General features: G+C 50.2%; 1 protein-coding gene across 1 annotated transcript; it reads right to left on the bottom strand.

Annotated features, from left to right (window-relative positions):
• Positions 1-709: 709 nt before the first annotated feature.
• Positions 710-3,181, bottom strand: Egr4 (early growth response 4). The gene is made up of 2 exons (XM_055617642.1): positions 2,848-3,181; positions 710-2,531 (listed from the first exon to the last, which is right to left on the bottom strand). The coding sequence occupies exons 1-2, from the start codon at positions 2,978-2,980 to the stop codon at positions 1,231-1,233; spliced, it is 1,434 nt and encodes a 477-aa protein (XP_055473617.1). The 5' UTR covers positions 2,981-3,181; the 3' UTR covers positions 710-1,230.
• Positions 3,182-15,729: the final 12,548 nt, after the last annotated feature.

Here is a 15,729-nt window from a genome sequence, read left to right as displayed (position 1 = left end):
AAACCATAAAGGGTTCAGGCACCTGAAAGTAAGGATTTGGAAAGGGCTCACTGTGGCCAGGTTTAGTAAAAGGACCATTCTCTCCTAGGGCCCTTCCAGGAGCCAGTAGAACCCGGAGCCCGTTTTTGGTCATTAATGATTGTTCTGTGATAGCAAATACTCGCACCGAGTAGTCACAGATTGTACTGGAATGCGGCAGCTCTGCTGCTCACGATGCCCTCTAGTGCCGAATCTTTCCCTTTATCTATTTGGAAGCCTTTTCCAAATGCTCAAGTCCTTCCATTCCTGGGCCGGAAAGCAAGGTACTGGCTTTGGAGTTACTCTGCCTCCTGACCCTGGCTGTTTGTATTTAGATCCCGCAGTAAGCAACTTACACTGACTGCTTCCTGTTTTGAAATGGTACTAGAGATCTCGGGCAGAGGACATCACACCAACCGTGACTACTACGTATGCTTTCCACTTTTGGTTCCAGAAACAATGCTAACCCTCACTCAGCGGTGAATACATCACATCAATTCTTTCTCTATATATAGATTTATGAAATGCGTAATGTGTATCACAGGGTCGTGTAAAAGTGCTTGCCAGTAATGTTAGGGACCTTCGTCTCCCCAGTGTGGGTTTTATTTGCTGTCTTCTGGCATATACTGTCCTCAGAGAGCAGTTAAGAGGTAAGGGTTAGGAGTTTTCAAGGCAGATTCAGTAAGCTTTTAGCACAATAATTTTAATTGCAAAAATAAACAAGTTTTGTTAAATGCTTGAGAGTAGCGTCTGCTTTACAAAAATGAACAACAAAAAGGAAATAACCCCAAGGCAAAAACATGACATCCAAAGGCTTGCTGGACACTGCTGTACAAAGTTCTCGAGAGACCGGCTCGGCACATCTCCAGCTTGTCTCTGGGGAGGGATAAAGAGGAAGGCGTGGGGCATTCGCCAGTTACAAAAACTCTTGAGTCTCAAGGAAGCGCCTGCTCTGTGGGTGACCCTAGAGGATCGTCCCGCGGAGCGACTGGCTAGGAGAAAGGCTGCTCCGGGACAGCGACCGCTGTCCTCGGGGCCCGTGCTGAAAGGGCGTGTGGGGCGGCGGGCGCTTCGGGGGAACAGGAGCTGGATTGCGGGTAGCCCCGGACGTGCGTGGAAGAGGCAGGAAGGTTAGCGGGGACGGGAAAACGGCCAGACCTTGCCGCATGCGCCGAGCGACGGAGCCCCTCCAACCCAAGGGGCAGCTCCGGCTCACAGCGCGGCGAAGGAGAGGCCCAGCGAGTAGAAGCCCAGGCCCTTGAGGCGCTCCTCGGCGCGCGCCTTCTGCTTCTGGTGCACTTTGCTGTGCCGCTTCTTCTCGTCGCTGCGCGCGAAGCGGCGGCCGCACACGTCGCAGGCGAAGGGCTTCTCGCCGGTGTGGGTGCGCACGTGCGTGGTGAGGTGGTCGCTGCGGCTGAAGTTGCGCAGGCAGATGCGGCACTGGAAGGGCTTGTGGCCCGTGTGGATGCGCAGGTGGCGGTTCAGCTCGTCGGAGCGCGCGAAGCTCCGCACGCAGCTCTCCACGGGGCAGGCGAAGGCCTTGACGTGCGGCCGCGGGCAGAAGCAGCGCGCGCTGCACTTGCCGCCCCGGCGACCCTTGCGCCGGGCTTTGGCCGCGGGAAAGGCGGAGGCAGGCGACGCGGGCGCGGGCACGCCGCTGCCCCCCGGGCCGTCGGCCCCCGCGGGTTTGGAGAAGTCCGCCGCGGCGGCGCTGCGCAGGCCCAGCGGGGACAGCTGCGGCTGCGAGGCGGCCAAGAACTCCCCGCCTTCGCCGCCGCTCCCTCCCTCCCCGCCGGAAGGGGTCAGCAGCCCCGGGAGGACCTCGGTGCCCTCCCCCAAGTCACCCGGGGCCAGCGAGAAGGCGTCGTAGGCTCCCGCCGGGTAGAGTCTGGTGGCCGAGCCAGGCAGCTCGGCGGGGCAGCTGATGGACAGCAGGTCCTCGACCTTGGTCCCTGCCGCGGAGAAGCAAGCCTCGGGCGTGGCCTGGAACGTTCCCTGCGCCCCACAGGTCCCGGGGCCCCCCGCAGACAGCAGCTCCCAGGGGGCGTAGGGCCCTTTGAAGCCCGAAGCAGCAGCGTCCAGCGCTGGCGAAGCGGGAGGCGCCCGCAGCCCCGGCTTGACGTCGGGCGGGGAGAGCTGGGGCTCGAACAGGCACTGCGAAGGGGCGCCCGCCGAAGGCGCAGCCTCCCAGAACGCCTCCGGGAAGGCGGTGGAGCTCAGATCCGGGGAGTAAAGGTCCGGCAGCAAGGCCTCGGGGCCCGCGGGGAAAGGGGCATCCAGCGGGGACCGAGACGCTGCCGCCTCGGGGCTGGGGAAGGGTGCCAGGCCCAGGATGCCAGACATGAGGTTGAAGAGGGCCTCCGGGTCGTGCGGGTGTTCCGGGACCGCCTGGATGAAGAAGCTGCCGCTGTAGCTGAGGCCCGGAGGGGGCGTGGGTGCAGGGCCCTCCAGGAAGCAGGAGTCTAAATCCCCCCCGGCGCCGCAGCTGCTCAGAGCCCAGCTCAAGAAGTCGCCTGCCGAGGGAGGGACCACGCATCAGCCCCGCACACCTCAAAGGGCGTGCCTCGGAGCCCGCAGCCGCGACCTACTCCCGAGCCCTCCCGGCGCAAGCCCCAGGCAGAGAGCGCCTCGTGCACTTCCGATCCTGCAGCGGGGAGGGGGGACCCCCGCGGACGCCCCAGGACGCGCACACGCACGGACTCCCGCACAGGCGCCTGAGGCCTTGTCGGGGGTGGAAGTGGTACCGCGCGCTTGGGGACCCCCCGCCCCTCCGCGCGCGCCGCTCCCATCACCCCTCGCCGCGTTCGCGCCCCTAGCCCGGCTCCTTACCTCCAGCGTACGCGGCGGCCGAGGGAGCGTCCCTGGCAGGCAGCCGGGGCGGCTCGGGGCTGGCGTGCGCGCAGCCTTCGGCGGGCTTGGCGAGGAGCGCGTCGGGGCTGGAGAAGTCGCTCAGGTGGAGCATGGCGCGGCGGCGGCGGCGGGGCGCCCGGGGCCTCGCTGGGCTGGGGCGCGTGCGGCTGGCAGGGAATCCGGGCGCCCCAGCTCCAGGCTCCCCGCGCTCGGCTCGGGGACGCTGGTTGGGGGGCCGCGGCGCCCTGGCTCGCCCGCTCTTGCCTCGGGCGGCGGCTGCTGGCTTCCTCAAAGTGCAACTGGGCTCCCCCAGCCTACAGTCCCCCCACTTATATAGCTGCGGCTGCGCTGGCTTCGGGCTTCCGACTCCCCGGGCTACTGCCATTTCGGGAGGCCCCGGCCCTGGCGCCGTGACGTAAATGACCAAACATGGACACAGGATGTTTGCCGGGGACTCCCGAAAAGGAAAGCTCGGCTTGTGACGTCGCCGCCGCCACCGGGACCGCGCCGCTGCGTGCGCGCGAGTCCCCTGAGCGTGGAGCCTCGTGCGCGCTGGGCCACGGGTGCACCCCGCAGGGGCTGTGAGCCTGTGAGAGCCTGGGATGCGTTGCCTTCCCGTCGGTAGAATCTTGGGTTCGAATCCGCCCTTTCCCACTTACTGCATTTGCTCCCGCCTAACGCCAGTTTCTTCATCTGTAAGTTTGCTAAGGATTGAAAAATTGAGCCAGATAACATGAATTGCCGGACACTAACTTAGTAACTAACTTCGTAATTCTGAAATGGTTAAGAGCACTTAAGTTGCAAGCATGATTGAGTTGCAAAGCATGAGGACCTGAGTTTGAAACCCTAGCATCCCCAGAAAAAGGCAGGTTACAAGTGCGTTGGGGATCTGAGATGAGCAGATTCTTAGAGAATGCCTTTATTTATGTGGGTGTGCACGTTTAGTGTGCTTCTGTTTTAACATTTTACTAAATTTGTGCTTCAAAAAATAATTTATGTAAAAATTGTCATAATGCAAAATTTGATAATATTGTGGGTCGGGATTAACAGGTGTATTCCCCACCCCCATCCCCCACTTTTTTTTTGTCTGAGCTATGGCTTCACTATTGAGCTCTGGATGACCTGAAGCTCACTGTGTAGACCAGAGTGGCTTTGAATTTACAGTGATTCACCTGCCTCTGCCTCCTGAGCCCTGAGATTTAAGGTGTGTGTCACCATGCCAAACTAACAGTACATTCTTAACTGAAAATTAAAGGTTTTTCTTGTCTCACCTGCATTTCTATCTCTTGAGGTAGCCATGTTGAAGTTTCTTGAGTAGTTTTTTGGGAAAATGTTTTGTCTGTGCAAATGTTCAAACTGTTCTGCATTTTTTCCCACCTAAACTAGCTGAGAGATCCCATCATGTCTGAAGACAAAAACCTAATTTTTGACTTTCTAAGGCTGAATAGTTCTCCATGGCACAGGGAGACCCTGAATTAGCTACTGGTTGGTTCCTACCCATGAACACACGGGTAGCTTCTAATTTTTACTTTTTCACTAATGTTGTTGGCATCGTTGTCCTTAACTATGTAAATGTGAACATGTCTGGGATAAAGTCTTCTGAGTCTAAGTCTAAGCTACAGGGTATTCAGGTTTTGACAGACAGCTGACAAATTGTTTCCCAGTGAAGTGGCAGTCCCTCCTCTGCCACCCGTGGGGAACCAGGCGCTTCTGTGGGCAGCTTTCCTGCCTTTTCTCTGTCATAGTACATGTCTCTCACCCAAGCACCCAGGAGGCAGAGCAGGAAGGCAAGTGTTCAGGGACAGCCTGAACTGTATGTCTAATCCCAGTACTTGGGGATGCAGAGGCAGATGGATCTTTGTGAGTTTGAGGCCAGCCCTGGCCTGCAAAACTGAGTCCAGGACAGCCAAGGCTACACAGAGAAACCTTGTCTTGAAAAACCAAACCAACCAAACAAAAAACTCCTTTTAAAAATGAAGAGAAGAAATTGTCCCCAACAACACGGAGAATTTCCATCTGGAGTCATCTGGTTTCGTCAACTTTTAGGAAGCTGCCTGGGACTCCCGGCTGGGAAAACACAGAAGAATCTACTGCAGCCAGGATCTTTCCTGGTCTCTCCCTGTTAGAGTTTCTGCTTCTTCTCATTCACTTATTTTATCTTCGCTCACCCAGGTCTTTTCTGAAGCCAATAAAATCTGGGGATTAAACTATATATGGAATAGCTTTTAATATAATTTAATTTTTTGAAGACCGGGTCTCTTTATGTCTGGCTGTCCTAGAGCTCACTATGTAGGCGAGGCTGGCCTCTAATTCATGGAGATCTGCCTGCTGTGCCTCCTGAGTGCTGGGATTAAAGGTGTGTGCCTTCATGCCCACCTTGGAACAGCATTTCTTACATTTCAGATTTCTTTTTATTATTTCTAATTATGTACGTGTCTCCGAGTCATGTGTGCATGTGAGTGCAGGTGCCCACAGATTCCAGAGATGGTGGATCCCCCAGGACCTAGAGTTATAGGTAGTTACGAGTCACCCAGTGTGGGAGCTAGAAACAGGCCCTCTGGAAGAGCAGTAAGTGCTCTTAACTGCTGGGCCACCCCTCCAGCCCAGAATAACTTAGTCAAATGATTAAGTTTGATATAAAACTTGAAAAATAAGGAGCTTCAATTTCTGGGACTCTGGACACTGGAAGGCAGGGGGAGCAGGTCCGAGGTTCCTACTTGATTTCCACTCTCCTCAAAATGAAAACAGATTCCTTGGGGGCGTGGGCTTCAGAGAGACTGGCTGTGTATCTCTGGGAATCCTCTCCCCTTAATTTATCTACTGTATCAACTCAGGATTGCAGAGTGCTCAGCATCCACTCTGTGTTCGCCTCCTAGGTTCCTCTTTAGGTCCAGATGGTAGATTCCAGCTTCTACTGGAGAGGCCCACCTCCATCCTTAGCCACTCACTTCTGCACCCCACAGTGACTTTCTGAGTGTTCACCGAGTAAGCTCTACCATGCACTCTTCTGCAGAGGGAGCTGACATCCTTCCTTGCATCTTCCCGAGTCCACAAGCTGGGCGAAGGATGCTTTACAACCATGCACACAAGTAGCCCAGTGATGCTCACAGTGCCAATTCTGTGTTATCAGTACACGTGACGCGCATATAGAAAACACAGAAATGGGGATGTTGATGCCGCTCAATTGTAGAGTGTTTAGCATACACATCCCTGCAAAAACCAGGCGTGATGGTTCGCACTTGTAATCCCAGCACACTGGAGGTAGAGGTAGGAGGATTAGAAATTCAGGGCTAGACTGGAGCTGCATAAAGCCTTGTCTAATAAGAAACCCATCTGTAAGGAACACATACACATCTTCTGCTCTATTTCAAACCCAGAGCTTGACTCTAATCCAAATGCATTGCCTAGGCCAGGTGAGCCCACACCAGACAGGAAGGGCACACATGTTTCACATGCATTCTGGCACCTTGTGGCCTTAGGGGAGGGGAACAGAGAAGCTTGGCTGGGCGGGTGTCCAGGGCTCCCCAGGTGCCCCGTCGGGCCAGATTGACCAGCCGCAGGTAGCCTATTCCTTCTGCTGTTCTTCCCTCTGCCACAGCATCCCTCCTCCCTCTTAGTCATGGATAATTCCCTTAGCCCTGTGGTGAGGTGCCAGGCCACTGCAACTCTCTGCCAAGGGTTTTTGGGCTAGGTCTGTGCTGGAACAAGCATCCAAGTCACCTCAATTTGCTCTTCTTGCTAGAAGCCAGACCAGGGGCAGGAATGGAAAGGAGGAGATATGAGGAAAGGAGAAAGGAGACCACAGTCTCTGAGTTGGGATTGGCACATCCCCATCTCTGTGTGCTTACTTCAGGACACACACACTCACAAAAATGCTGCTCCTGGAGGACAATCAGCATCTATCTGTATTGGGTTCACTGTGAACAAGGAGGAAGTACATGGGAGGCATCTGAGCATCCTCATTCTAGTTTGGCTCCTTTTTCCTCCAACTTTGTGTATGCATGTGTGTACATGTCCATATGTGCATGTACGTATGTGCTAGTGCATGTGGAGGCCAGAGGTCAACGTCAAGTGTCTTCAGTCACTCTTGTGCTGGCTAGTTTTCTGCCAACTTGGCACAGGTAGGGTCATCTGGGGAAAGGGAACCTCAATGGAGAAAAACACTTTCTGATTGTCCTGTAGATCTGCCTTTGAGGCATTTCCTTCCTTCCTTTCTTTTTTAAGATTTATTTATTTAAAGTACATGAGTGCTCTATCTGGATGTGTACTTGCATGCCAGAAGAGGGCATCAGATCATGTTAGAGATGGTTGTGAGCCCCCATGTAGTTGGTGGGAATTGAACTCAGGACTTGTAGGAAGAGCAGCCAGTGCTCTTAACTGCTGAGCCATCTCTCCAGCACCCACTCCCTCTTGGGCCATTTTCTTGATTAATGACTGATGTGAGAGGGCTCAGCTCACTGGACACTGCTGCTCCTGGGCAGGTGGTCCGGGGTTGTATAAGAAAGCAGGCTAAGCAAGCCACGAAGAAGCAACCCAGTAAGCAATGGTCCTCCAAGGGCTCTGGGTCAGTTTCTGCCTCTGGGTCTCTGAGGTTAGTCCCTGACATTGCTTTCCTTCCTTATGAATATAGCTGTAAGCTGCAATAAACCCATTCCTTTTGGTCCTGGTGTTTACCACAGCACCAGAAGCCTAGCTGAGATCTAGTCCAGTCCACCTTATTGTGTGAGACAAGAACTGTCACTGCCCTCAGAGCTCATTGATTCTGCAAGACCAGCCGACCCTTAAACTCCAGGGACCTGATCTAGGATTACAGACAGGCATGTGCCACCACAACTGGTTGTTTCCTTTGTTTGGTAAACATGGGTTCTGGGACTCAAACTCAGGTCCTCATGCTTGTAGGACAAGTACTTTTCCAACTGTACCATCTCCCTCCTGACTTTTAGCATCTTATAAAGAGACTCTGGGTTCAAATGGAACAAAGGTCTTTGGAAGAAGAAGGAAGGGATAGAGGATAAGGGAGCCTGGCTTTCTGAGCCTGGGCCAGCTACATCTCAGACAGAAAAACATGGACATTCAGAAGGGAAATAATATCCACCTAGACTTTGCACATATTGTATCATATTCTTACTTTCTTGTAGTAAAGCTACAGGTGCCTGTTTTTAATGAGGAAACACTGGAGAAGTTGTGTGAGTTGCCCAGGGAAGCTTCTGTTCTGTGGTGGGGTAGAGTGGTGAGCCCAGGCTAGTCTATTCCACAAGATTACTTAGGAAAACATCCTCTACTTCACAGAATGATTCACACAAAGACATCGGTGGGTGGAAGGTCTTCCTCTAGCTTTACAAGCAGGGAACACTGATCCTTGAAAGACTGTTGGACAAGACAGACCATGGACAAGACAACAGCAGTCATATGGATACTTGTGGAAGTTGATGGTGGTAGTGGTAAGGTGTGTGTGTGTGTGTGTGTGTGTGTGTGTGTGTGTGTGTGTGTGTATTCATCCTTGAGGAGAGGAAAAGGGTATTTCATGTTTCTGTGAGGAGGGGTGAGGTGGAAAAGAGAAAAACAAAATGGTGCTGAATTGAATGAATGAATGAATTGATGGATGAATGAACGATTTCATTCACCAAGTGTTCACAGCCTGATGCAGGTGCTGCGAGGGCCCTTGAGATGGTGGTGCTGCTGCAGCACCTGGCAGGGGAAGCTCTGCATCCAGAGAGCAAGCTGAGCCGGGGAGTGGGGGGTGGGGGTGGGGGGGTGGCATGAAGGCAGCCTGCTTTCTCTCTCCTCTGGGAAGGGAGGAAACCCAGCCCCTGCACCGCTCTGCTAACAGGACCGCTGTCTTCCCCCACACCCCACCTTGATCTTTTTGCTCTAAATATCATTGTGTTCAAATAATACTGTATGTATTTTAAAAGACTCCTAGAAGACAGCTGCCTGGGAGTATTAATCATGAAGAGACCAGTGCTCCGTCGCCATGGTGACTCCTGACAGAGCTGAAGAGCAGTTCCCTGCCCCACTTCCTGGGGCCATGCGCATGCAGGGACACTGCCTCCCTTGCTCGCTCCTCTCTTTTCTTTCTGCTTCACCCCTCTTCCATCCTTTCTTCTCTTCTTTCCTCTTTGTCCTTTCCCTTTTCTTCTTCCTGAAGGATTTACTTAAAAACAGGGGCAGAAGCAGGATGGGGCTACTGGATTGACAAAGCAGAAGGCCAATGAGGCTGCAGCAATGTTCCCAGCTTCCCTTCAACTCATGCAAAGCCCCCAGGTGTCCATGAGCACTAGGGCAGGAGTCTTATCTGTTCATGGATTAAGAGGCCCCTGTCAGGACCCTCTGTCCCTTCCCTCTTGCCTGCAAAATAGGCAGTCATTTTCTTTCTTTTTTTATTTTCTTTTTTTCCTTCTTCTTCCTCCTCCTCCTTTCCTCATTCTCTCTCCTTTCCCCTCTCAAAACCTCACGATAGGACTGAAATCAGGTCCTCATGATATCTTGGACAAGTGCATTTTCTGTCATGTACACGTACTGGTTTTGTTCTTGTTGTTTGAGATGGTCTCACACATCCCAGATGAGTCTTATTTGCTGTGTAGTAGAAGATAACCTTGAACTCCTGTTTCTCCTACTCGTCTCCAAACAGCTGGAATTACAGGCCTGCATCACCATTCCTGGTTTATACAGTGCTGGAGATCAAACCCAGGGCTTTGTGTGTCCAAGCAAGCACCCCAAAAACTGAGTGACGTTCCTAGCGTCATCTGTATGCTTTAAGCTCCAAAGTTTACGGATTATTAAAAAGTATCTGTGTATTTTGTATGGTAACTAACAAGAGAAAAGAGAAAAAACATTGGGCACAGTGGCTTATGTTTGTAATTAGTCCTAGCACTCAGGAAGTAGAAGAGGTAGGACTAGGAGTTCATGGCCAGCCTGGGCTACATAGTGAGTTGAAGGATAGCTTGGGCTACCCTGTGCCAACAAAACAAGAAAACTGGGGCTAGGCGGGATGGTGGTGGTTGGTCACTTAGGGAGGTTGGTTGCAGTTTACTAGTAGTTGTGGTCAAAGAAAAAACAAAAGGAAGGAAATTAGATTCAGGAATTTTCCTAAATACTCTCTCCTCTCTGTCCTTGTTTCTCTCCTATCTAGTGTTAGGGGATGAAACCTGGGGGATAAAGGGTGGGAAAAAGAAGACCCCACAACACAGCAAAGACCAGTTACAGATACCCTGTCTGAAAAAAATGATAAAAAGGAATCCAGGGACTGGAGAGATGGTTTAGGGGTTAAGATCACTGGCTGCTCTTCCAGAGGACACAGATTCCATTCCCAGCACCCCCACAGCACCTCACAACTGTCTGTAACTCTTGTTTCAGGGAAGCTGACACCCTGACACAGACATACATGCATGCAAACCACCAAAGCATATAAAATAAAAATAAACAAATCTTTTTTTATAAAAGAAAAGAGCAGAAAGGAATGCAATGAACCCATGCCTCTTCCAGTGCTTAGCTGGCCCTCTCTGTTTTTACACAGTCAGACCCCATGCCTAGGGAATGGTGCCACTCACAGTGGACTAGACGTTCCCATTTCAATTAATATAATCAAAACAGTCTCCAAAAGGCCAGTTTACTGAAGACAATCCCTTATGTAGACTTTTCCCTTGTAATTTTAGATTGAGTCAAGTTCAAAATTTAAGCTAACTACAACACTAAGGTCCTTATATGGCCTTTCCTTTCCAAAAGATTATATAAGAGGTGAACAGTTGGCTAGGTTGAGACTTCCTAATGGTTTAGCTGCCTTTGAGTTGCCCATATTCCTGTATTAAACCCCAACTGGACTTGGAAAAAACCATTCTTTGGTCTGTTGGTGCTGTCTTACTTATGTCTCTATGAAAGTCACATAGCACCACCCCCCCCCCCTTATTTTTTGGCAAAGTAAATGTTGAACAGAGCTGAGAGGTGGATAATCACAGAAAAGATTTAGCTAAGGTGAATTATGGAGGGATCAGAGGCAGGGAGTAGACCTAATGATGTGTCTCTGCTCGAACCCTGGGATTTGGAGTCAGCTCCCAACTCTCCCTTTGTATCTAAACTTGGTCCTCATTTAAAATCATAAAAAAAATAAAATGTCTTATTTTATTTGTTTGGATACTGGGTCTCTACATTGCCGTGACTGTCTCAGATTTAAAGAGATCTACCAGCCTCTGCCTTTCAAGTTCTGGAATTAAAGGCATGTGTCACCATTCCTGCTTATTCTATTTATTTATTTATTTATTTATTTATTTATTTACTTACTTATTTGCTTATTTACTTATTATTAGGTTGTTTAAGATATAGTTTCTCTGTGTAGCCCTCGCTGCCCTGGAACTCACTCTGTAGACCAGGCTGGCCTTGAAACAGTGACCTACCTGCCCCTGCCTTTGCGTGCTGGGATTAAAGGCGCGCGCCACCACTACCAAGCAGCTTATTTCATTTTAAACGATGTATTTATTTTTTATTTTATGAGTGTTTTGCCTGTTTGTGAGTGTTTTGTGATGTCTGTGCATGCCTTATGTGTGACTTCCCTGCACTGATGGACAATAACCTCAGATTGTGAGCTAAAACAAACATTTTCCTTAACTTGTTTTTTTGTTTTTTGTTTTTTGATTTTTTTTTTTTTTTTTTAACTAGGATATTTTATCTCAGCAACAGAAAACAGAACTGGGATACTTGAGTCTGTGACACCCACACAGAATAGTGTGTTAGGTTCCCTGGAACTGGACTTAAAGATTATGTGAGCTGCCATGTGGGTGCTGGGAATCGAATCTAGGTCCTCTGGGGCCTGAACTCTGATTGTCAGGCTTGGTTGCAGGCATGTTTACCCGCTAAGCTGTCTTGCTAGTCCTGGATTTGTTAGCTGATAATGTTAAGGACACCGATTTCAGTTCCTGGGTTGAACAGGCAAAAAGGAGAGTGCTGGAGTGGGCTGGCAGGTCTGGAGTTCTAGAGTGGAACTGAGATGTTCCAGTCAAGCTCACTACACCCCACCCCCAACTCTTTCTTCTTTTCTGGGGTCATCCTGCTTCCTCTTGAGCTCAACTATGTATCATTTCACCTTTTCTCCTCCTTCATCTTTTTTTTTTCTTTTTAAATTTCTGAGTTAAGATTTCAGGTAGCCCCTGCTGGCCTCACATTTACTGTGTAGTTGAGAATGACCTTGAACTTTGTATCTTCCTCCCCCTCCCCCCTCCCCCCCTCCCCCCGCACTGGGCGTACAATTGCATGCCACCAAATCCAGGATTTCTATTCAGGCTCTGAGATCTTCAAGCTCACATGACATGCATTTTGCTTGACTGAACCGGCCCTAGCACTGTCTTGCCTCAGCTTTTGCTAGTTCTCCTTCTTGAAATAGTTTTCCTCTTTGACCTCTTGGTCATTGTGTTAGGACCCAGCATGACTCTTAAAACACCAGATATTCCACCCACAGATGGATTTGGAGTCTGGGTGTTCTGTCTACACCCCTGAATTCTGTACACCACCAAGCTAGGCTTCTAAAGGGAGTGCCTAAATTGAGAGGGCAGATACCGAAAGGACCTTTTGCCTAGGAGTCAGGGACATGGGGTTCAGCCCAGGTCTACCATTTGCTTATTCCATGACCTTGAACAAATTGCTATCCATCTTGTTACTTGATTAACAAAATAACAAAATGAAGGAGTCTGGGCCATAGCTGAGTCAGGAAGCAAAGAGTTTCTAGAATGTTTTTAGATCTTCCTTTTTGCTCTCATTGGTGACTGAAAACTTGGCCGTTAGCAGTTTCCTTTGCTAGCCTCTGCTGCTGAGGCAAAGTCCCTTCTGAATGCCAAGCAAGGAGTCCCAGGCAGGGAGTGAGTGCCAGGCAGGGAAGGCCTGGCCTGCTTCATAAGGCAATGTTTTTGCTGCCGGGCAGGGTAGCACACAGCTGATGACATCACTAATGGCTTGCCCTTGTTTTCAGAGCCATTCTAGGAGAAGAGGGTACCACTGTGAACCAGGAAGCCTTCCAAGAGGCCTCAGCCTCAGCCACTGAAGATAAGAGCTGGGCCACCACAGGCCCTGGCACCACCACAGGCCCAGGGCAGATCAGTAGTTCCCTCTGCTTAACATGCTCCTGGAGCAAGCCACCTCCTCCATCTGTATAACAGCTCCAAGGAACACTGCCCAAAATAAAAATCCCCAATTAGAAATTCCTGCAATCCAGAGCAAAACAACTTATTTGTTTCCTAGAATAATCTGGAGCTACATTTGGCTTGGCAACCAGTGGGTCCCACATATTCATGCCGTGCACCAGCAGGGACTTCTGTTCAGTAAAGTCACAAGAAGAGGGCCCATGGTCACCTCCCAGGCAGCAGCGAGCAGGGGCTGAGAACAAGGCCATTTTGCTCAGTGCTCTGCAGTGGGTTTCTGAAACACGGTAGGTACGGAGAAGAAAGAACTCCAATAGGACTTCAAACACCAGCTCCCACAAAGGCTGAACCAGTGACCCCTGTGTTTGTTAGGGATACATGTTCTGCAGGGAGGCAGCCACCAGTGAAGGAGCAGAGACATCAAGCTGGGAGTCAGGGGAAGTGAGCTAACCCCACTCTACCACTCACTCGTTCTGTGACCTTGAACATGAGGCTAACTTTTCCTGTGCTTTCTTACTAATGAGACAGAGGCTCAAAGATAGCTCTACCTACCAACACCGGCAATAAGGAGTAGGAATTGGAAAAGAGTTAGAATTAAGGCTGGGCCTGGTGTTACAAGACTGTGATGTTAGCACTCAAGACTCAACCAGCCAGTCAGGACTACATAGTGAGTCTCTGTGTACAAAACAAAACACAGCTGGGGACGAAATGTAGCAAGGTTTGTAGTGTGCTTACCTGCCATGCACAAAGCCCTGGGTTTAACCTCCTGCACCACACATGCCAGATGAGGGGGCCTATACCTGTCATTTCAGCACATAGGAGGTGGAAGCAGAAAGATTACCTCCAGGTCAGCCTTAGCTACATTGGGAATTCCAGGCCAGGCTTAGTTACTTGAGATACTATCTCAAAACAATGACCACAAAAGCAAAACAAAAACAAAAAAGGCGTTAGAATTAACAAAAGAACTAATGGAAGCTCAAGTACTCTTCATAGCAAAGGGGTGGGGTGAGGTGTGGGAGAGGGTGGGGGGAACAAAACAAGAGACAATATGGGAAACAATATATCCAGCTAAGAAAAGATGGATGGGACGAGGTGGAAAGATGATTTAGCAGTTAGGAGCACTTGCTGCTTTTGCAAAGGTCAAGAGTTCAGATTCCAGCACCCACATTGGGCAGCCCACAACCCTCTTTAGCTCTAGCTGTATAGATAGATGAATAGATAGATATTATATATAATATGTATATATTATATGTATATGTAATATACTGCATATTTATCACATAATAAATCTTTTAAAAGGAGAAAGAAATAGTGGCTAGCTTTGTGTTGTTTTCAACCTCCTTTGTTGTTGTTGAGACAGGGTCTCATTGTGTATCCTTAGCTATCCTGGAGCTAAAAATATACACCAAGCCGGCCTTAAATTCTCAGAGATCCATCTGCCTCTGCCTCCTGATTAAAGGTGTGTGGGATTAAATGTGTGTGCCGCCATCTTCCAATTTTTTCTCCTTCATTCATTGATCTATCCATTTAAATATTAACTGAGTACTTATTATTTCAGCCAGCATACTGACTTATTACACAAAATGTGTGATACCCATGACAGTGGTGGGACAGGGTGGTTTGGGACCCTAGGAGGAGCCAGGAAATAGTTACCAGAGAGGATTTTCCGGGATGAATCCCCAAGGGTCTGATCCTCAACTTGAGGTCAGAAGGTTGGTAATAGTGACCAGAGGAAAGGACAGAGATTGAGAGGGGGAATGTGGGAGGCAAAAGCTACAGTGTGTTCAAAGTCAGAGACAAAGAACAAAGAGGTTAAATCCAGTGTGCGGAAAGCCCCCCATGGCATGGAAGGGGCCAGCAAGGAGAAGCCAGGTTCAGCTGCAGAGCTGCAGAACGGAGGGCCATGGAGGACCTTTAATTTTAAGCTAATTTTTATTACATGTATTATGCATGTGCATAATACATGCACATGTGTGGAGCCCAGAGGACAGACTTCTGGAGTCAGTCCTTTCTTTCTACCTGGTGGGTCCTGGGGATTGAACTCTGGTTGGCAGGCTTGACAGCAAGCCCCTTTGCCCACCACCATGCAGGATCCTTTTAAAGCTTGCTCAGGCAGCTGGGCCTTACTACTCACTAAGTAGTCAGAGGCCTCAGGAAAGGTCAAGATGTATGGGTAAGACAGGTTTTGGGTTTTTGTTTTGTTTTGAGATAGGCTTTTACCCTATAGACTTGGCTGGCCTGGAACTCACTTTGTAGACCAGTCTGGTTTCAAACTTACAGAGATCTGCCTGCTTAAGGCTCCTAAGGACTGGGATTGAAGGCATGTGTCACCATGCCTGGCTGGTGACATTTTTAAATTTAGATCAGTGTGACTATAGTAAAAAAGATGTTCCAAAGTAAGGTCGGCATGGAGGCTGGGCAAAGTTCAGTTCAGAAGGCTCCAGCTCTGCACCATAGGACAGCAGAAGGGAAAGAGGAAGCCCACAGCCCCACCCACTTAACATCTCCCTCCCCTCCCAGGTCCTCACAGTCAGCTCTGGAGCTCTCAAGCAGCTGCGCAAGTGGCAGCTCAGGAGCCATCCTGTAAACGACACATGGAGCTGATTGGCAGAGGGACCAGAATTCCTGGGTTCTGCTTTGGACAGTGGGCTAGGTGCTTACTTAGAGGGAGAGCCAGCGCAGCAGCCGGATCTCCCCACCAACACACCATGTTTATTTGAGGGGCTGTAATTCACAT

This window comes from Psammomys obesus, unplaced genomic scaffold (assembly GCF_907164565.1).
Source record: "Psammomys obesus unplaced genomic scaffold, mPsaObe1.curated_primary_1811, whole genome shotgun sequence".
In the NCBI taxonomy this organism is placed as follows: domain Eukaryota; kingdom Metazoa; phylum Chordata; class Mammalia; order Rodentia; family Muridae; genus Psammomys; species Psammomys obesus.
This window is presented reverse-complemented; position numbering and strand designations above follow the sequence as displayed.

Coding starts and splice junctions, on each gene's coding strand:
- Egr4 (XM_055617642.1), bottom strand. CDS start 2,980: ATGCTCCACCTGAGCGACTTCTCCAGCCCCGACGCGCTCCTCGCCAAG. Junction 2,532..2,847: donor GGCCGCCGCGTACGCTGGAG/GTAAGGAGCCGG, acceptor CTCCCTCGGCAG/GCGACTTCTTGAGCTGGGCT.